At 40.5% G+C, this 22,377-nt stretch overlaps 1 protein-coding gene across 2 annotated transcripts in view; it reads right to left on the minus strand.

Moving 5' to 3' along the window:
• Positions 1-22,377, minus strand: part of LOC121868439 (N-acetylglucosamine-6-sulfatase-like) — a 96,076-nt gene that overhangs the window by 40,469 nt on the left and 33,230 nt on the right. For both annotated transcript variants that reach the window (XM_042369095.1, XM_042369094.1), the window contains exons 2-3: positions 17,856-18,017; positions 4,800-4,954 (exon numbers count right to left, since the gene is read on the minus strand). In XM_042369095.1, coding sequence (XP_042225029.1) covers positions 4,800-4,954; positions 17,856-17,996 — 296 coding nt within the window. In that variant the 5' untranslated portion in view covers positions 17,997-18,017. The remainder of the gene's footprint in view (positions 1-4,799; positions 4,955-17,855; positions 18,018-22,377) is intronic.

The following is a 22,377-nucleotide window of genomic DNA, read 5'->3' on the forward strand; positions in this document are numbered from 1 at the left end:
GAGCTACTTAAACCACCAATAAACTCCCTTTAAAGGCTCTTCTCCTCATGGATAATGCTCCTGGTCATGACCCTGAACTTGCCAGAACTTTGGAGTATCAATTTGACTTTGTGAAAGTGTTGTTTTTGCCTCCCAACATTACATCAATCACACAGCCAATGGACCAGAATGTGATCAGCAACTTCAAGAAGTTGTACATGAAGAAAATGTTTAGGTGTCATCAGGCAACTTCCACTGATCCTGAACTAACACTGAAACAGTTCTGGAAGACACAATTCAACATCCTGGAGGCTGTAAAATCGATTGTGTCATCATGGCAAGAAGTCTCCACTAGATCCCTCAATTCTTCATGGAAAGCACCATGGCCATCAGTAGTCCAGATTTTGAGGGATTTCAGGATGACACAGAGTTGGACCAGGAGATTGTGTCCATTGGTCAGTCATTGGGCCTTGAAGTGGAAGAGGATGATGTCGAAGAGCTTGTGATGTCTCATGAGGAGGAACTTACTCCTGATGATTTGAAGCAACTGGATGAGATGTTAGAGGCTGACAATGGTGAGGAGGAAATTCAAAGTGATGACCATATGTCAACTAAAGAGTTGAAAGATGTGATTTACTACTGGGAGAAGTTCAGGGAACTGGCTTCAAAGCACCCAGATGTGGAAAAAACTGAACTAACTTTGTGTCATGTTGAGGACTCAATGGTCTCCTTCTTTAAACATAAGTTAATGGTGAGGAGGACAGGTGCCCCACAGACCACAATTGACACTTTCTTCAGTAAAAGGCAGAGGGAACAAGATGCTATCCCTCAGCCTTCCACTTCAAGAAGGAGAGAGGATGATGCTAGCCCTCAGCCTACCACTTCAAGAAGGAGAGAGGATGTTCATGGTGGAAAATCTGTCAGTCCAGAGGTTCCTGACATTTTCATGGAAGGTGACTCACCTTCCAAGAAGTAGTAAAATGCTTCTCCTCCACCTCCACTTCCTTCTCTTCTCCCTTCTCCTCCTCCACCTCCCACTTCAAATTCACATCAGCATCATCATCCAGGAGCCTTCTACATACACACCTCAAAGTAAGTGTCAATTTCTAACATTTTTGTTGAATTTAGGCAATTTTCGGTGAGCTGGAACCAATTACCCAAAAACCCATTGAAACAATGGTTTCAGTTAACGAGATTTTCGGTTAACGAGCAACCTGCTGGAACGGATTGTGCTCGTTAACCGAGGGACCACTGTATTCACACAAAAGACAACAGATAACATGACAGTACCTAAGAGAATGTATACCTCAGGGGTGGAAAATGAACTAAGAAAGATAGCAAATATAAAAGAGGAAAGTAACCAGCTTGAAAGAATTTCAAAGCCCCTGGAGTGGAGGAAGCACAAACAAAGGTGATAAAGGAGGTGGCAAATGAGATTTGATCCCCACTAAGACTCTTATTCATGAAATCCTTGGATCAAGGTAAAGCACCGAGGGCAAGAAAAGTGCAGCAGAAAACTACAAGCCAATCAGCCTAACATCCCATATTTGCATACTCCTTGAGAAAATTCTGAGGGACGCCATCATCCAACACCTGACCGAGCGCAGTCTCATCAACTCATCACAATATGGTTTCATGGAAAGAAAATCCAGCTTGAAAACCTTGATCAAGATCCTTGAAATGGTAACAAACTATGTGGACCAAGGTTTAACAGGGGATGTGTGTTGTACATGGATTTCTCCAAGGCATTAGACAAAGTCCCACATACACAACTAGCCTCTAAGATCCAGGCATATGGCACCACAGGCATGAATTTGAAATAGATTAACAAGTGACTCGAAGACATCCAACAAAGAGTGGCAATAAATAGAGTAGGCGTACTGCATATTCTGAATGGAAAAAGGTTTGTGATCTACATAGATGAAACCATATCAAGCCACTAGTCAAATTTGCAGACAAAACGAAATTATTTGGGGAGGTAGTAAGTCAAGATGATGATGTAAGTTATGTAACAATGCAGAAAGACTGGTAAATCCTCTTTAACATTATGAAAGGCAAGACCTTACACATAGGATACAACAACTGTATTCTAACACTTTCCTGGACACTGTTGGTAAGATAAAAGATCTAGGCATTGTAATAGATCATTCATTAAAGGGGGCAGCAGTGAGAAAATCAAACCGAGATTTGGGAATTATAAAGTGTACATTCGAATACTGTACAGTGGTCCCTCGGTTAATGAGCACAATTCGCTCTAGAAGGTTGTTAGTTAACCGAAAAATTCGATAACCGAAACCATTGTTTCAATGGGTTTTTGGGTAATTGGTTCCAGCTCACCGAAAATTGCCTAAAGTCAACAAAAAAGGTAGTAAAGTACACTTACTTTGAAGTGTGTATGTAGAAGGCTCCTGGATGATGATGATGGGAATTAGAATGGGGGTGGAGAAGGGAGAAGAGAAGGCATTGGGGTGGAAGAGAAGTCACCCCATGGCGCCATTTCACCCATAAAATTTTAGTTCACTTGGTGTAATTCAAGATTATTTTCTTTAAATCAACACTGCACTGCATTATATATTGTCAATATGTAAAATAAATTTCAAAATCACCAATAATTTGACTGGAAATACAGGAAAAAAGAGGTTATGTTGAAGAGAGTCTGAAGCAAGATGTTACCTCCACAGAAAAGACACAGAGACTGACACCTGTATGGTGTGTTGACAGGTTGTTTGGCATGCTAAAAACTAGTTTCCCTGTACTTAAATTATAATTGTTAAAATGACTAAAAAATTTAATACAAGACTTTTTAAATTATTGAATAGTACAAACTTCTTGATATTTAATAAAATAGTAAGGAATTTAAGCCCTAGAACCGATTACTGTATTGGCGGACTAATATGACAGCTAGGGTGCAAGCGAAAACATGTTGAGGGGCGCTCGTAAGGAATTCGTTAATCGAGGGAATGCTTGTTAACAGAAGTTAAGAATCTTATGGAAGGTAATTCGTTAACCGAAATTTTGTTTACCGAGGCGCTCGTTAACCGAGGGATCACTGTACAAAGATAGGAAAATGCTCTTTCAACTGTACAAGTCTCAAGTATGTTCCAGTCTGGATTACTGTGTACAAGCATGGAAATCCTACCTCGAGAAGGATCTAACATCCCTAGGAAATGTGCAACACAGAGCAAACAAGACAATTCCAAAACTATGTCATCTTGATTATCCAAGTAAACTGAGGGCCTTGGGACTAACAACCCTTCAGACAAGACACTATAGTTCAAATCTCATTGAATCTTTCAAAATCCTGATGGGATGGAAAACAAGAATCCAACCCATTCTTTTTGTGATGTTACGCACCACCAACACGAGGGGACATAACTACAAGCTAGTCAAGCTATCATGCAGAACAAACATAAGGAAATACTTCACACAGAGGCTGGTAGACCTATGGAACAGTCTACCAGCCCAGGCTGTAGAATCATAAACAGAACTAGACTTCAAAATAGCACATAATAAAATTATAAAGAAAAATGGAGGGATAATACACAGGCCACTGGCATCCTTCCCTTGACATGGCCACCTCTAATGGAAGGCCATAAATAAATAAGGTAGGTAAATAACACCATTTATTTTCATCTTTACTTAAGTCCTCTGGTTGACTCTACGCAGCTCTTGTGTGATCACTTTCCTTCCTCGCCCACTTTTCTTCCACCTCCCTAACAACACTATGTAATAATCATCCTTGCACCTTCCCAGTGAAATGTCTTCCTTGTAACTTTCAAAGAGCTTCCTCAACTCATGTACTTCCTCCACATGTTTATTCTATACTATTTGTCTCACATACTATCTCAGGGTCTTCCATAAATATTCATGTGAAAGGTCCAAAGAAGATTTCATATGGCAGGGTACAAAGGGTTCATAACCCACATACCATAACTCAATGACAGGATAAACTACAGCTGCTCTGAATGATGACAAAGTGAATATTGTGTCATGATTAGCTAAGAACTATGTTAACAATATTTAATTAACAGACAAATGATGAAAGCATTCCAAGGAAAATTATAACCAGACCAGATGTCAGCTGAATTGGCCACTTCATCCATCAGTCAATTTAAAATAAACCACCTGCACACAATCTACTGTATATTATGGTGGAAATAAATATAATTAACATGTACAGTCTCGTTCAAGATTCTTCAAACTGTGCTGGAGACAGCTGGCAACTCAAGGCCATTTGTTTACTATTGTACGTAGTAAAAATTATGAATGAATGTAAAAGTTATCGGTGATTGGTTACTTAGTTCCTCGTTGCTTAATTAATGGTTGGGCTTTGTTGTTTTGTATTATATTATACTATGTACGTTAGTAAACAAACAGCCTTGAGTTGCCAGCTGTCTCCAACAGTGTTCGAAGAATCTTGAACGAGACTGTACATCCACTGTTGTTTGTTCTTGAATATACTTTATGGCAACATTTTTCTTCCTATATTCCTACATCAATGCATCATTCCCTCTTTTGCTCATTAACTTATCCCTCTTGTGTGAATTGCTACTAGGTTTCCCACTGCATCTCATTCTTCACCGTCACATTAAATTTTCACCGCATAATCCTTCCCTTCTCAATCCTTACAAAATACCCAAGAAGCCACCACATTCATTTCTAGTCTATTGTTCTTTATATATTTGTCAACTGATTACATATCAATTATTCAAATTTGTCATACAATGACTGACGAGTCCAACATCTGTATTACAGCCTGATACAATATCCCATCTGTCTCATTCATACACTAAGTAGATTTCTTTGCTGAATGCACTTACCTGCTAGGACAGCAGAGAGGACTGGCCACATATGAATTGGCCAAGGTAACCCCTTGTTTCCCAATGAGATTCTTCACATTGGTCATAGGCAACATGCCACGCAGGACTAGATCTTGATCATCCGTTAAAATGAAGACAAAATTTGGAGGTTGAACCTGTAGAGAGATAATACCTCATTATTCTAAGGTCAATAATATACAATATCTAGCTGAGTTTTATACACAAATTACTTCTGTTAATCATAGACAACCTCTGCATACATAGCAGGGTGGCTCCTGAACCTGCATGACCATTTATATGATCTTCCTTCTTTCATGAACATAAGACAGAATGCTACAACCCTTTCAAAGAACCAGTATTCAGTTTACTTTTTTTTACACAAAGTAACAAGGGAGATGCCCCTAAGACCTTATCAGTGAACAAAAAGTTAAAGGTGATTGAAAAGCTAAAGAAAGGTGCTGCTCCCTCGCAAAAATGAGCTGAATATGGAATTTCAAAGCACTCATACTCAAGAGTGACTGCAAGCCTCTTGCAGTCAGAGGCATGTCCAGCTAGATCTGCCTTCCATTTTGAGGGGTAAGTGTACAGTTCTTTGTGTACATTACTTTTTTTTTAATAAAATTTTATTAAAAAACATGTATTTCATTCATAAAAATTGGATACATTGGTGTTGTACTCATTTTTTGTTTGAAATGGCGATCAATTTTTTTTTAATTTGTTCTAAGGCAGACAATCTCTTATCCCGTACACCCCTTCCCCACAATTAGTCCACCTTAACGAGGTTTTACTGTATAAAACAAGCCAAATCACAAGGAAATCCTTTTCCCTGACAACTCACCCCCTCCCTCAGTAAAGGAGGGGGGTGAGGGGTGGGACTGGCTGTGCTGCATTTGCCAGTTTGTTGTTATTTATTCATTATTATATTTTCGTTTGATCAGACTCTTATAGTGTATGTTACTTCATAAATAATTTAATATATTAAATAACAGAATAAAATACAACACATAATCTGTACTATGACTTCAAAATAAAAGGACAAGCTGTATCAGAAGGTAATCTCTTCCCTACCCGCAGATTGCAGTCAAGACCAGCTTTCAACCTGAATATTATTGATTCATTATTATTACGTTCTACTATGATCAGCCTCTTATGACTTATAAATAATATAAAGTCTTCAATAACATAAAAATGTATATACAGTGACCCCTCGTTTAACGAACGCCTCGGTTAACGAACTGCCTTCCATAAGGATCTTCAATTCGGTTAACGAACAAAAATTCGGTTAACGAATTTCTTACGAACCGACCTCAACATGTTTTCGTTGCACTGGCCGGGCAACCAGCTTTAGTATCAGTCCGCCAATACATTAATCGGTTCTAGGGCTTAAATTCCTAACTATTTTAGTAAATATCAAGAAGTTTATACTATTCAATAATTTTAAAAGTTTAATATTAAATTTTTTAGTCATTTTAACAATTATTGAACATAATTGAAGGTAAAGTGACTAGTTTAAAGTGCAGCATCCAGCCTCTTAACACAGCAAACAGGCGTTAGTCTCTCTGTTTTCACTGGAGGTAACATCTTGCTTGAGACTCTCTTCAACTAAATGCTTTTTTCTGTGTTTCCAAGCAAATTATTGGTCATTTTGAAATATATTTTACACATTGACAATATATAATGCAGTACAGTGTTGATTTAAAGAAAATAATCTTGAAATACACCAAGAGAACTAAAATTTTATGGGTGAAATGGTGCCATGGGGTGACTTCTCTTCCACCCCAATGCCTTCTCTTCTTCCTTCTCCTCCACCCCCATTGTAATTCCCATCATCATCATCATCATCATCATCCAGGAGCCTTCTACATACACACCTCAAAGTAAGTGAACTTTTCTACCATTTTTGTTGAATTTAGGAAATTTTCGGTGAGCTGGAACCAATTACCCAAAAACCCACTGAAACAATGGTTTCGGTTAAAGAACTTTTCGGTTAACGAACGACCTTCTGGAACGGATTGAGTTCGTTAACTGAGGGGTCACTGCAATACTGCATACAGCTACTCCCCGACTTATGACTACCTGGACATATGACCGCCTCAGTCGTACCAAAATTTTGTCAAATTATGTATTTTCGAGTCCCGACGTTAGTGATTGCGCTGTGTACTGACAAAATTATCGTTTCTAATTCACTTTAAAATGGCTGGCAAGCTTAAAGGTGAGAGTTTTGTGGTGCTGAGAAGAAAAAGAGACACCCATTTTAGATTTTCTATGTATTATTTAAGCACTTTCGACTTACAACCTGGATTTGGGTCCTTAACCCCATCGTAAGTAGAGGAGCAGCTGTATGTAATTCGACTTGAGAATAAAAGGATACATTGTATCTATGGTGACATCTCACTTTCTTCTCTCCCTCCTCCCTCCCACAACATACAGTAAATTGCGGCGTATAGGTCAACATTTTAAGCTTGACAAAATCTCTCCAAAACCAGGGGTCGACTTATACGCTGAGTATAAAATGTGAAGCTGTACCACATAGTAGAAAGCAAGTGGAACAGCCTGCCTAACACTCACTGTGCATCACTTAGCGTAACTCCCGTGGCCTGCAGCTAATATTTCCTACTGAAATTCATGTTTGATAAACTTATTTAACATAGAGATTATAATAAAATAGTAAATGACAGTACTGTATAATTAAATGAACACAACACCACACGCCATTTTCAACAGCTGATGGACAGTAAACAATCGATCAGAATGCCACTAAACCCAGGCGGCCAGCCAGACAACTACATGGTACTACGGTATGGATGCCATCTGCGCAATTTTATGATAGCGCTATAGATTGTGAGTTCACATACACTACAGGGGTAATGACAGTTTAATGATACATAATGGCAGTTTATTGAATATACACACAATGACACCGTAATTAAAACCTTAACTCTAAGATAAAAAGTTAAAACTTTAACTTCAAGATTAATTTTACTTCAAAGTTATATCTTATTGACAATAAGAGCATGTATGAATACATTTTAAAATCCTTCAAAGTCTGCTGGCTGTTCAATGTCTAACATAAAGAGGTCTGCATACGGGTCCGAATCACTGGAGCTTCCGACTTCGTCTTCATTATTTTTGCTGTCATCCTCCTCCTCGTCACTGTCTCGCCACAACAAATCATCTTCTTCCCCATCCATTGCATTGGAAATCCCACATTTTTTTTTACGATTTTACGACAGTTTCTACACGAACGGCTTCCCAAGACTTTATTACAAATTCGCACAACACATCCAGTGGTGGAGCACGCATATTACCCCCCTTCGTGAATGACTTTTCTCCCTCAACCATCCATTTATTCCACTCAGAACGAATATTGTCCTTAAATGGTTTATTTTGGCTTACATCAAGTGGTTGAAGCACAGACGTTAACCCCCCTAGTATTACTGCAGTTACAATGTTGTTTTGTTGTAGATGCTTCTTGACCTTATCTGTTAAATGAGCTCTGAACATGTCCCAAACCAACAAGCTCCTTTCCTTGCGTAATCCACCAGGCCGCCTACTCCACATATAGTCAATCCATAAATGTACTCCAGCTTCATCCATCCACCTCTTCTCATAGACATGGACCGAAACACCTGTAGGGAACTCTATATTTGGCATTGTTTTTCTTTTAAATATAACCATTGGTTTTAATTTAGTTCCATCTGCAAGGCAGGTTAATACGACAGTGAACTTCATCTTTTCGTGACCTGCACTTTTTATCAAAACAGTTATTTTGCCTTTGGTGTCAACAGTTTTATTACTAAAGCATATAAAAAACCGAGGTGTTTCATCCATATTACCAATCTGACACTGTGGGTAGTTGTGTTCCTTCCTCAGTCCAATGACACATCTATGGAAATTTATAATTTTGTCTTCGAGGTCAGCTGGGAGTTTCTGTGCAATTTTAGTTTTCTGCCGCAAAACAAAATTTTTCCTCCTCATGAAGCGACTACACCAGTTTGCAGATACTTTAAAATTTTTGCTTTCATCTGGGTGTGTTTTGACCAAACCTTCTAAATAATTTTCCAGTTCAGGCCAGTGACAGATGCCGGTCCTTACAGCACAATTTTTTTTAGGTATCTTCTTCAGGGAGGCTTCACTTTTCTTCCAATCACACACCATCTTTTCATTTACTCCATAATTCCTCTCTGCAACACTGTTGTTTGAAGAGTTTGCAAACTCAACAACTTTCAGCTGAAACTTGTGTCATATTTCATCCTTTTTGCTGGGGGAGCCATGGGGATGAGATATTTTCAACTGTTGTTAGGTTGGTGTGTGGGTAATGAGTGGATGCCAGCAAGAGCATAAAGCCACAATGGTTTAGTAAATTGCCATGTAGGGTTGGTCAGTGTATGATGATGCAATCTCTCAAAAATTGGTTTTAATGCCTGAAAAGGAGAGATTTTCCCTTGAATTTCTCAGAATGAGAAAAAAAATCCTAGTACAGTGGTCCCTCGGTTAACGAACACAATTCGTTCCAGAAGGTTGTTCGTTAACCGAAAATTTTGTTAACCGAAACCATTGTTTCAATGGGATTTTGGGTAAATGGTTCCAGCTCACTGAAAATTACATACAAAGTAAAAAAAAAAAAAATGCAGTAAAGAACACTTACTTTGAGGTGTGTATATAGAAGGCTCCTGGTTGATGATGATGATGATGATGATGGGAATTAGAAGTGAAGGTGGAGGAGAAGGGAGAAGAGAAGGAAGTGGGGGTGGAAGAGAAATCACCCCATGCTTGATGCCGTCATTTCACCCATAAAATTTTAAGTTCACTTGGTATAATTCAAGGTTATTTTCTTTAAATAAACACTGCACTGCACTGCACTATATATTGTCAATATGTTAAATAAATTTCAGAATGACCCATAATTGTACTGTAAAAACGTAAAAATAGTTTATGTTCAAGAGAGCCACAAGCAAGATGTTACCTCCACTGACCAGAGATACAAACTGACGCCTTGGTGGGCGAGTCAAGTGGCTGATTGGCGCACCAAATACTAGTTTCCTGTACTCCAATTATGTTCAGTAAGTGTTAAAATCACAAAAAAATTCAATATAAAACTTGGAAAATTATTGAATAGTAAAACCTTGCTATTTACTCAATGGGAACGAATTTAAGCCCTAGAACCGATTACTGCATTGGCGGACTAATATTCCAGCTGGTGAGCAAGCGAAAACATGTCGACATGATTTCGTAAGAATTTAGTTAACCAAATTTTTTTTCGGTAACCGAATTGAAGATTCTTATGGAAGGTAATTCGTTAACTGAAATTTCGTTAACCGAGGCATTCGTCAACCGAGGGATCACTATAATGGAGAGTTCTGGGAAGTGAATACAGTGAACCCTCGGAGATCCGGACTAAAAGGGAGGACCACCTGTCCAAAAAGCCGATTGTCCGAATCTTCCAACAAATGTACAAAATGTATAAAAATGATAAATAATTATATAAAAAAACACCAAAAATACAGTACATATTATCCTGACTACTGGGGTTAGTTATACAGACTTTTTCCTGAGAAAAAGTCATAATTTTGAGCAACATTACTGTACTTATTTGTGCTCAATGTACAACATTAAAGATTTTAAAAATTTATCTTTTTTGCAAAATATGTAATGTCTATACAGTGACCCCTCCGTTAACGAACTCAATCCGTTCCAGAAGGTCGTTCGTTAACCGAAAAGTTCGTTAACCGAAACCATTGTTTCAATGGGTTTTTGGGTAATTGGTTCCAGCTCACCGAAAATTTCCTAAATTCAACAAAAATGGTCGAAAAGTTCACTTACTTTGAGGTGTCTATGTAGAAGGCTCCTGGATGATGATGATGATGATGATGGGATTTAGAATGGGGGTGGAGGAGAAGGTTAGAAGAGAAGGCATTGGGGTGGAAGAGAAGTCACCCCATGGCGCCATTTCACCCATAAAATTTTAGCTCTCTTGGTGTAATTCAAGGTTATTTTCTTTAAATCAACACTGCACTGCATTATATATTGTCAATATGTAAAATATATTTCAAAATGACCAATAATTTGCTTGGAAACACAGAAAAAAAGCATTTAGTTGAAGAGAGTCTCAAGCAAGATGTTACCTCCAGTGAAAACAGAGAGAGACTAACTCCTGTTTGCTGTGTTAAGAGGCTGGATGCCGCGCATTAAACTAGTCACTTTACCTTCAATTATGTTCAATAATTGTTAAAATGACTAAAAAATTGAATATTAAACTTTTAAAGTTATTGAATAGTATAAACTTCTTGATATTTACTAAAATAGTAAGGAATTTAAGCCCTAGAACCGATTAATGTATTGGCGGACTGATACTAAAGCTGGTTGCCCGGTCAGTGCAAGCGAAAACATGTTGAGGTCGGTTCGTAAGAACTTCGTTAACCGAATTTTTTTTCGTTAACCAAATTTTTTTTCGTTAACCAAATTTTTTTTCATTAACCGAATTGAAGATCCTTATGGAAGGCAGTTCGTTAATCGAAATTACGTTAACCGAGGTGTTCGTTAAACGAGGGATCACTGTACTCAAATTATTTGCTACCTTGCAAGGATTCCATCAATGCAAATTATATTCTTCTAATTTTAATCTGTGACATTTTATTAGATAAAAACTTTAAGCCTAAAACTACCTTCACCCTGTTTTGGGAATGCTTCGGATTTAGCGGGTCCGGATCTTGAAGGGCCAACTGTACTGTATTCTGATTAATGGGGAGGTTACCTATAGGCTCATTACCGATAAGTCAGTAAATTTGATTACTTAGCAAGGTTTCAGCCCCATATGTGCAGAGTTATTGGGGTTTTACTGCACAGTAATTGAATGGCATGAAATCCACAACCAAGGTCACATACATCCATCAACATCAACGTTTCATTTTGTGAAGGCATCATAAGCACACTGGATGCCAGCCAATCCATGTTTCTTAAAAGCAGAATTAAATCTTTTAGGGAAAGTGACCATCCTATGCCTATAAGAAATTTTCATAGACTGGTTAAGTCTAAAACTACCAATCTCAAGAACAGATGCCCGATTCCACAACAAGAAATCAACTTGTTTATTAGCCTTTCACACTGCCTACATAAAAGATCCTGTGCAAAAGGATAGAAATAAGTTTGCCTTACATGGCATTAACTTCCTCATACAAGAGGCATGCCAACCTTTCCTTTGTTCTCCATTGGAAACCTAACCACTTAAAATTCTGAATAATAGAAAGTCTAACCTTTTCCCTATCACCAAGAAATTTGAGTATCAGCACCTCACTTCACCATCCAATGACCTAAGAATCATTTAGTTGTCTAGAAAGACAAAGCAAAAAACACCTTTCCTTGAATCATATCCAATATTACCCCTGATATTTTTGTGAAGATCCTCTGAAGTATCTTCAACCCCCAAAAAAACAATCTAGTATACATCCAGTCTGTAGATGTCTGCTCTCACTGGCATATGGCAAGGAAATGAATCAAAGATGGTAAACAAACAAGATGGTGAACCTGTAACCTTTGGTGTGTAGTGAGCTGACTGGTTAAACATGACCCTATAAAACCTCCTGTCTCTACAGAACAACTGTTTCACCTGATCTCCCAATTTTGAACCAATAATTAGCGTCAAGATAAAGTATCACTTTGGGTTGTATAAAAGAGGATTGTCTATGGGCATAGAACGGCCCAACCGTTGAGAAATGCCTCCTCATGGTTCCTCACTACTATTATTGTATTGTACAGTAATCCCGTGTTTTTCTCGGGAATTACGTTACTGAAACCCCCGCGAAAAGCCAAAACCGCGAATACTCTTTCAGGAATCACTGTATCTGACCACCAAACAGCTCAGGTAGGTCATGCACTTAACCACGCCATGCTCTCCACTCACGGCCCAGTGGTCACACTGATCACTGATGCACTGTACCGGCATTTACTAACATCATTATTTGAAACTAATCATATTGTAGTATAATAATGGAAAAATGTAAACACAGTTACAGTATATACAAAAAATTTTTATTTACAAGTAAATAAATTTTTTTTATTTCGCTGAGGTCGGCAACACCTGCATTGCCGACCTCTCCCTGCTGTTCCGGCGTCTGCCCACCCTCATGCAGTCACAGTAGCGTTCACAGTACGGTAGGCACGTGTGGACTGAGGCTTCTCGGAGCAGCGGGTGTCTGAAGCGGGAAAGGGTGGCGTCTCTTTGCCGCACCGCACAGGGGAATATCGAAAATGGCACAAAATTTTTATTTTTGTTTTTAAAGGATATTTTATACAGTACATGTATATACAGTATAATCTGGGTTTAAGAGGATATTTTTTACGAGGACGACCATTTACGCGGCACCTGTCTAGAAGCGATAATTATTATTTAAGCGGTAAATGCCATCATATACGCGGCAAGCGGTGGGGCAAGGTGCTGACGTCACCGCTGACGTCAGACTCGCGCCGGTGACGTCGCGGACTGTGATTGAGCCACCTATCCTTACCACCCACGCATCCCCTCCGCCACGCGCTGTGATTGGTCTAGTAATCCTTGCGACCCCGGCCACCCACGACCTCCACCACCGCCGCGCCAGTCTCACTGTCCCCGCGTATATTCACTCGTGCCCAGGAACCGGTTTTGTTTTTTCTTTCAACACAATGGCTTCCACTGGACCCACACCACCCCCGAGAAGCCCTGAACTACCTGGCCCAAGCCGCCCCAAGCCCAAGAAAGTGCGACGCGCCTTAAGCTATGAGGTAAAGTACAAGATTGTCCAGGAGTTAGAAAAAGGCACGAGACAGGTGGATCTGGCCAGACAATATGGACTGAATGAATCGACGATCCGCACTATCAAGAAGGATGCCGGCAAAATCAATGAACACATGAACATTACCAAGTCTGTACGTGCCTCGCTGGTGAAATATTACCACAATAAGGTGCTGCTGAAGAGCGATAGTTTGTTGGTAAGCTAAATTATTCATCAGTCAAGAAGGAACATGGCGGCCGACACTTGGGCACTGCAGGACTAAGCCCGGGAACTCTATGCAGCAGTAGCAAGAAAAATGGGAGTTGCAGAGCCCAAGCCCTTCAGTGCTTCCGCTGGGTGGCTGCAAGGTTTTAAACGATACAACAAGATCACGAATATTGAGATAGTTGGAGAAGGAGCAAGTGCCGCCGGGCTGCCGCCATGAATTTTCCCCCATTTTTACGGGAAATTATGGAGGAAGGCCAGTACACCGACGACCAAGTGTTCAATATGGATAAATCAGGGTTGTACTGGAAGAAATTGCCATCCAAGACCTTCGTAGTCAAGTCTACTAGCAAGTGTTGGGGATGCAAAATGCAGGAGTGCATCACCGTACTGTTCACCACCAATGCCTCTGGCACTGCGAAGCTGAAGTTGTCTATGATCCACAAAGCCCGCAAGCTGCATGCCTATAAGAATATGGACATGAGCAAGTTAAATGTCCACTGGCTAACCTCAAGGAAGGCATGGATGTTCTCTGGTCTGTCCCTCTCCTGGTTTGACAACTGTCTCGTTCCTGATATCAAGAAATTCTGCGAGGAAAATAATGTGCCACTCAACATTTTGTTGCTCCTCGACAACGCACCAGGACACTCACCCCTTTTGCTGGATCGTCACCACAACATAAGAGTGGTCTTCCTTCCCGCCAACACTACATCGATAATCCAGCCCATGGATCAGGAGTTGATTTGCAACGTGAAGGCTGCTTTCTCTGCCAAGAAGTTTTGGCTCCTGAACGACTTTACCAACACCAAGGATGAACTGCAGAACCTAGAGAGTGGCACCGATAGCGAGAGCGAGGACGAGGAACACGAACAAGATTTGGCGGACCATGAAGTGCGAGTCAAGCAGTTCTGAAGGCTATTTAACGTGAAGAAGGCTGTTGATTTCTTGGTGGAGGCTTGGGGGCAGTTATCTGTGGCAACGATTCGGCACGCGTGGCGTCATGTGTTGGAGGGTATCCCAGGTGGGAGGCAGAGGCAAGCGGTGGCTGGCGAGGCTCAGTCTGTTGCTGTGGCATTAGAGAATGCAAGAGAGGCTGCACAAGGTGTTGGAGCTGCAGGCTTCTCCGAGACCACCAACGACGACATCCTGGAGGTAATCAGGCAACCTGAGATGACTGCAGACGAGATGTTGTTAGATGATGACATCAGTGAGCAGCGAGGTGTTACAGAACAACAAGAGCAGAAACGAACACATGCTGATGTGAAGAAAGTCATCGAGTTAGCCGAGAGAATGAAGCTCATTCTTGCCAAAGACCCAGTGAATCATCGCTACGAAGTGTCTAATAACCATCTGTTGAAATACCAGGAGCCCTATGTTCAGCTGTATCATGACCACATCAATGCTAGCTGTCAACAAAACATCACCGAGTTCTTCACCAACCAAACACTATAGCCAGCCCAAGTCAGTGATAGTGAGGATGTGGACTTCGAGGGAGTTTGACGAGGAGGCCCTGCAAGCCTCTGTGGTGGATAGGTTGACAGGTGAGGGCCAATAATCTGCCCCTCTGCCTCGGAACCAACCCCCCATCCCCGTGTGCCCAGATGTCTCTTCTACTAACGTAAGTGTTAAAAAACCTAATATTATTGATATTTCTCTTATACAGTATAGTTTCGATTTACGAGGACTTCGTTTACGCGTTTGGTCATTTACGCGGCACCTTGCCAGACCGACCATTTTTATTTACGTGGTATTTTCCATCATTTACGCAGGACGCGGTGCGGGCAGGGTGTGCACAAGGTCACCCAGTCAACAAAACATTACCGAGTTCTTCACCCACCACCCACTACAGCCAGTCCAAGTCAGTGATAGTGATAGGGAGGATATGGACTTTGAGGGGTTTGACAAAGAGGCCCTGCAAGCCTCTGTGGTGGATAGTGATACAGGTGCTACAAGTGATACAGGTGAAGGCCAATAATCTACCCTCTGCCTCAGAACCAACCCCCCATCCCTGTGTACCCAGCCATCTCTTCTACTAACGTAAGTGTTAAAAAACCTAATATTATTGATATTTCTCTTAAATATTAATTGTGTGTGCATACCATCATAAAATTAAGATGTTATTTTTACTACAACGTACGTATTGTGTCTGGTGAAGTATAATTTGTTTATTTAATTGAGATTTTTGTTTTTAGCTCATAAAATTCATAGAAATTACCCGGCCAGAATATAATTTACAGTGCTGGAATTCTTATAAGATATAGTGATTAATTTGAATATAAATAAGCTAAAATTTGCATTCGACATACAAATTTTAGATCTAATTTAAGAATTTTATTAGAGAGCAAAAATTTTACCTTTTGTGCAAAATAGATGACGTTTATATTCAAATTATTCGCTGTCTTGCAAGGAACCTAGCAATGTAAATTATATTCTCCTAACTTTAGTTTGAGGTATTATTTATTACTAAACCTGTAAGCCAAGTCCTTTTCCCCAAACATTTCTCAGGAAGGTGGGGGGTAGGTGAGGGGTAGGGAGGAAGGGAGGGAAGGAGGGAGGGAGCCAGCAGCATGGGAAGAGGGGGAGTTGAGTCCATTATTTGAACGGACATTAACCGGCGACTGTATTTCTCTTAAATATTAATTGTGTGTGCATACCATCATAAAATTAAGATGTTAGTTTTACTACAACATACATATTGTCAGAAAAAGTGTAGTTTGGGGGTCGGCCCAGTCTCTATTTCAATTAATCCCATATGCTCTGTTATTTCGTTTACGCGTTTCTTGGTTTACGCGGACCTCCACGGGTTCAATTGACCGCGTAAATCGAGACTATACTGTATATTGATTGTGTGTGCATACCATCATAAAATTAAGATGTTATTTTTACTACAATGTACGTATTGTGTTTGCAATAGCCAAAAAAGGGTAGTCTGGCGGTCGGTCCAGTCTCTATTTCAATTAATCCCATAGGTTCTGTTATTTTATTTATGCGTTTCGTTTTATACACGAACCTCCATGGGTTTAATTAACTGCGTAAAGCCAGACTATACTGTATATAATTTTTTAGTAAAAAACCGCGAATGGTCAAAACAGTGATAAAAAAAAACCCGCAAAAAACACGGGATTACTATACAGTACTACAAACACTTCTCTTGGGACTCCATCTTTAACAACCAAAACATAAGAAATTACAGTAAAGTACAGTGATCCCTCGGTTAACGAACACCTCGGTTAACAAAATTTCGGTTAACGAATTACCTTCCATAAGAATCTTCAATTCGGTTAACGAAAAAAATTCGGTTAACGAATTCCTTACAAATTCTTAATATGTTTTCGCTTGCTCACCAGCTGGAATTTTAGTCCGCCAATACAGTAATCGGTTCTAGGGCATAAATTCGTTCCCATTTGAGTAAATATCAAGAAGGTTGTACTATTCAATAATTTTAATAGTTTTATATTAAAATTTTTAGTCATTTTAACAATTACTGAACATAATTGAAGTACAGGGAACTAGTTTTTAGCGCGCCAAACAGCCACTTGACTCACCCAGAATGGCGTCAGTTTGTGTCTCTGCTCAGTGGAGGTAACATCTTGCTTGAGACTCTCTTGAACATAAACTATTTTTACATTTTTACAGTACAATTATTGGTCAGTCTGAAATTTATTTTACATATTGACAATATATAGAGCAGTGCAGTGTTGATTTAAAGAAAATAATCATGAATTACACCTAGTGAACTTAAAATTTTATGGGTGAAATGGCAGCATGAAGCATGGGGTAATTTGTCTTCCACCCCCACTTCCTTCTCTTCTCCCTTCTCCTCCACCCCCCACTTCTAATTCCCATCATCATCATCATCATCAACCAGGAGCCTTCTACATGCACACCTCAACGTAAGTGTACTTTACTGCATTTATTTTTAGTTTGTATGTAATTTTCGGTGAGCTGGAACCAATTACCTAAAATCCCACTGAAACAATGGCTTCATTTTACAAAATTTTCGGTTAACGAACGACCTTCTGGAATGAATTGTGTTCGTTAACCGAGGGACCACTGTACCCAGTAATTGAGCAATGAAACTTACCAGCTTAGTTGGTACAAGACCATCATGTGTGTGGTATGGGGAAGACCAATAAATCACAGACACAAACAGAGCAAATCCCAGGAACAAGTATAACTTCTGTTGGCCCTCCATGTCCCTCAGATAGTGAGGTGTTGAACACATCTAATCAGGTCACGTTCTTTCCTGGAATTTGTAAAAGATGTTGTATGACTCTCAAAATATTACTATGTACATGTTAAGTAAATAAAGACACTCATACACAGTACAGCTATTCTTCTATTTCCTAAATCTCGTTATTCAAAATTTCATGTTAACAAAATACACAAATTAAGGACTTTTTTCCTGTACAGTATATGCAAACAATTTTCATATCTACAAATTCTTATGCACATACCCAGTGTACAGCTGCACTGATGACTATTTAGTGTACACACAGTAATATTTTACCCTCCAGCATATTTAATTAAAAACAATTAACATGTTACTGTACATAAATTACAATTTTGATACAAACCCACCAGACATTAAATTATTCAAATATGTATCCTGTATCTACACTCTACTGGTAACACAAATGTTTTTTTGTCTTGGACACGTAGCATATGCAGCTCCGCCCCGACTTACAACGGGGCTAGGGACCCAAATCCAGGTCATAGGTCGAAATGGTAGTAAGTCGAAAATGCTTAAATAATATACATAGAAAATCTAAAATGGGTGTCTCTTTTTCTTCTCAGCACCACAAAACTCTCACTTTTAAGCTTGCCAGCCATTTTAAAGTGAATCACAAACAAAAAATTTATCTGTGTACCGACGTTGGGACTCGAAAATACGTAATTTGAAAATTTTTTGGTACGACTGAGGCAGGTCGTAAGTGCGAGTGGTCGTAAGTCGAGTAGGTCGTAAATCAGGAGGAGCTGTACATCTACAGTACCAGAGATTCAGTAAAGTACTGTCAGAAGCGTGGACAACTTCAGCAGACACCAGAAATGGAGGTCTTTGAAGTGTGATGTTATAAGCAAATACAAAGAATAAGCTACACTGACAGGGAAACAAATGAAGAAGTACTGTACTAAGATTAGCAAAATCTTCAAGAGAAATGTTCGAGATGCTTAGAGATGAGGAGATAATACAGAAATATTAATGGGCAAAGTTGAGTGTAGGAGGGTTACGGGAAGATAGAGACTAGAATGGATGAATGAAATTAAAAACTGGTCCCCAGAGATGCAAAACCTTGGAGGATTGGTAAAAACAGCCCAAGAATGTTTAAAGGGGAGGAGGACTGTGGTTGCAAACCCTCATATATGAGGACAGCAATCTGAGTGATTGCTTGATGGTACACACATTAATATTTTACCCTCCAGCTCATTATTTTTTTATTTAAACTAAAGTACTGTTTTATCATTTTATTAATTGTTTACAATGCTGTACTCCACCCTGTAAATCATTACAGTACAGTAATCTTTATTACTACTATATTTTCTAAATGGAATTTACACGTTTTTTAAGTTAAGAAAAAGAGATGGGAAGACCTATTTTAACTCTGGTTTCCCCTAGTCAACAGAGGTGGGAGGACAATTATTATGTTTAAATAAAATATATTAAATTTAACCTACGGTCAATCCTCGCTTTATGCGGTCCCACTTTACGCGTTTCCACGTTTACGCGGTACCCTGCCGAACACGAAATGCTCACTTTCCGCGGTGCGTGTACCCCTTTACGCGGAGAGCAGCTGGCGGTCCTCTCGCGCCGCGCCATTTTTGGACCCAAACCTCCAGCCATCTCTCCCGCCCTCTCCCGCCATGTTGTGTAAGCGGCGCGAGTAGGTTGCGCAGTGTATGTCTTTGTTGCGTTATCGGTGACGTCATATGATGTAGCGGACTGTGATTGGGCAAAGCATCCTTACCTCCCTCCCTGCTAGCTGTGATTGGTTTAATGTACTATGACGTGCCCCGCCGCGGAAGCGTTCAAGCTCCTTGACCTACCGCATCAGTTACACCCCTCCCGGCTTCACCGTGTATATCGGCATCCATTGTTCCATAAGAATGGCTTCCACCGGACCACCACCACCACCACAAAGAAACCTTGCATTACCTGGACCCAGCCGCCTTAAGCCAAAGAAGATACGACGTTCCTTAAGCTACGAAATAAAATATAAGATCATACAAGAGTTGGAGAAAGGAACAAGGCAGGTTGATCTCGCGCGCCAGCATGGTGTTAACGAATCAACTATCAGGACAATTAAGAAGGATGCAGCCAAGATACAGGAGAACATGAACATCACAAAGTCTACAGGTGCTTCTATGATCAAGTATTTCCACAACCAGGTGCTTCTCAAGATGGAAAAATTACTTGTGAGCTACTTGGTGCGTCAGGCGAGACGGAACATGGCGATGGACACGCGCTCAGTTAAGGAGTACGCACGTGAACTGTATGCTGCATTGTTACGAAAGATGGGAATTACAGAGCCCAAACCCTTTAATGCTTCCTCTGGGTGGTTACAGAGGTTTAAGAAGAGGAACAAGATCACCAATATCAACATTGGTGGTGAAGAAGCTAGTGCTGAACGTGTTGCGGCTAGGAAATTTCCTCTGTTTTTACGAGAGATTATGGAGGAAGGACAGTACACCGACAACCAGGTGTTTAACATGAACGAATCTGGTCTTTTTTGGAAAAAGCTACCTTCCAAGACCTTCCTTGTGAAGAATGCCAGCAAGTGTCGGGGCCGGAAGTTGCAGAAGGAGCGCATCACCGTCCTGTTTACCACCAATGCCTCCGGTACCTGTAAGCTCAAGTTATCGATGATCCACACAGCACGCAAGCCGCACGCCTACAAGAGCATGGACATGACCAAGCTAAATGTCCACTGGCTGACCGCACATAAGGCGTGGATGTTCTCTACACTGTCCCTCTCCTGGTTTGATGGCTGTTTCATTCCCGATGTGAAGAAATTCTGTGAGCAACAGAATGTGCCATTCAAGATTTTGTTGCTGCTTGACAACGCACCAGGACACTCGCCCCTACTGATAGATCGTCACCCCAACGTAAAAGTGGTCTTCCTTCCTCCCAACACTACGTCTATAATACAGCCCATGGACCAAGAATTGATCTGTAATGTAAAAGCTGCATTCTCTACGAAAAAATTCAACCTGCTGAACAACTACACCAACACCAAGGAAGAGCTGAGTAACCTGAGTCACACCAACACCGATAGCAAGAGCGAAGACGACAAGGATCAACAGTTGGCAGAGCAAGAAGTACTTTTGAAACAATTCTGGAGAACATTCAACGTCAAGAAAGCTGTGGACTTCTTGGTGGAGGCATGGGATCAGCTGTCTGTAGCAACTGTTCGTCACGCATGGAGACATGTGTTGCAAGGCATTCCGGGTGTTAGGCAGAGTAAATCTGTGACTGGTGAGGTTCAGACTGTTGCAGTAGCAGTGGACCTTGCCAGAAAAGCTGCGCAGAGTGTTACAGCTGCAGGCGTCTCCGAGACCACCAACGACGACATCCTGGAGGTGATAAGGGATCCTGATGTGACTACCGACGAGATGGTAGATGATGATGACGACGTCAGTGAAGAGGCAGGTGGTGCGTCATCCCAAGAAGAACGCCGCTTATCCCATAGTAATGTAAGGGGTGCCATCGAGTGTAATGAGAAAGTCAAGCTCCTCCTTTCCGACGACCCTGACGCTAACAGGTATGAAATCTTCACTACCCAGCTGTTGCAGACTATGGAGCCCTACTTCAAGGTTTATCACGACAACATAAACACCAGCCGTCAGCAAAGCATAACAGAGTTCTTCGCCCGCAACCCACCACAGCCAGCCCAAGCCAGTGATAGGGACAGAGGCAGAGACAGTGATGATGACTTTGAGGGATTTGTCAGGGAGGCACTAGTAAGTGTGGATGACACCGATGAAGACTCACCTGAGGGCCAGTAGCCTGCCCTCTGCCTTGGAACCAGCCTCCATTCCCCTACGCCGACCCATCTCTTCTACTAACGTAAGTGTTAACCCAAACCTTGTTTTTTCTAACCTAACCTTCAGTTTATTATTCTCTTATTGATTGTTCCCTTCTATATTATGTGTGTGTTAATACCATCATAAAGTTAAGATGTTATTTTTAGTAAAACGTATGTATTGTGTCGGGAAAAAGTGGAGTTTGGGGATTGGCCCGGTCTCTATTTTAATTAATCCCATATGTTATGTTGTTCACTTTACGCGGGCCGCCGTGGGTTCAATTAACCGCGTAAAGTGAGGGTTCACTGTATTTTGTATTTCTTATGATTACTTTCACCCATGGCCCATCGTGGCCAAAACATCCTGGGATCGTGGCCCATTGCCGAATCGTCCATCCACCATTCAAGACAGACAACTTTCCCTGATTCAACTCCTATTGTATAATGGCTAAGATATTCTTTCAGGACTTGCTCTCACAATTCCTAGCCTAACCTAACATTCACTTCTGATTATTTTACTCAATAAATAACTGAGGCAAATTCAAATACAACCTAAAAAACTACTGGGTGAAAATTATAATAAAA

The sequence above is a fragment of the Homarus americanus genome, unplaced genomic scaffold (assembly GCF_018991925.1).
Source record: "Homarus americanus isolate GMGI-L3 unplaced genomic scaffold, GMGI_Hamer_2.0 scaffold19318, whole genome shotgun sequence".
Taxonomy (NCBI): Eukaryota; Metazoa; Arthropoda; class Malacostraca; order Decapoda; family Nephropidae; genus Homarus; species Homarus americanus.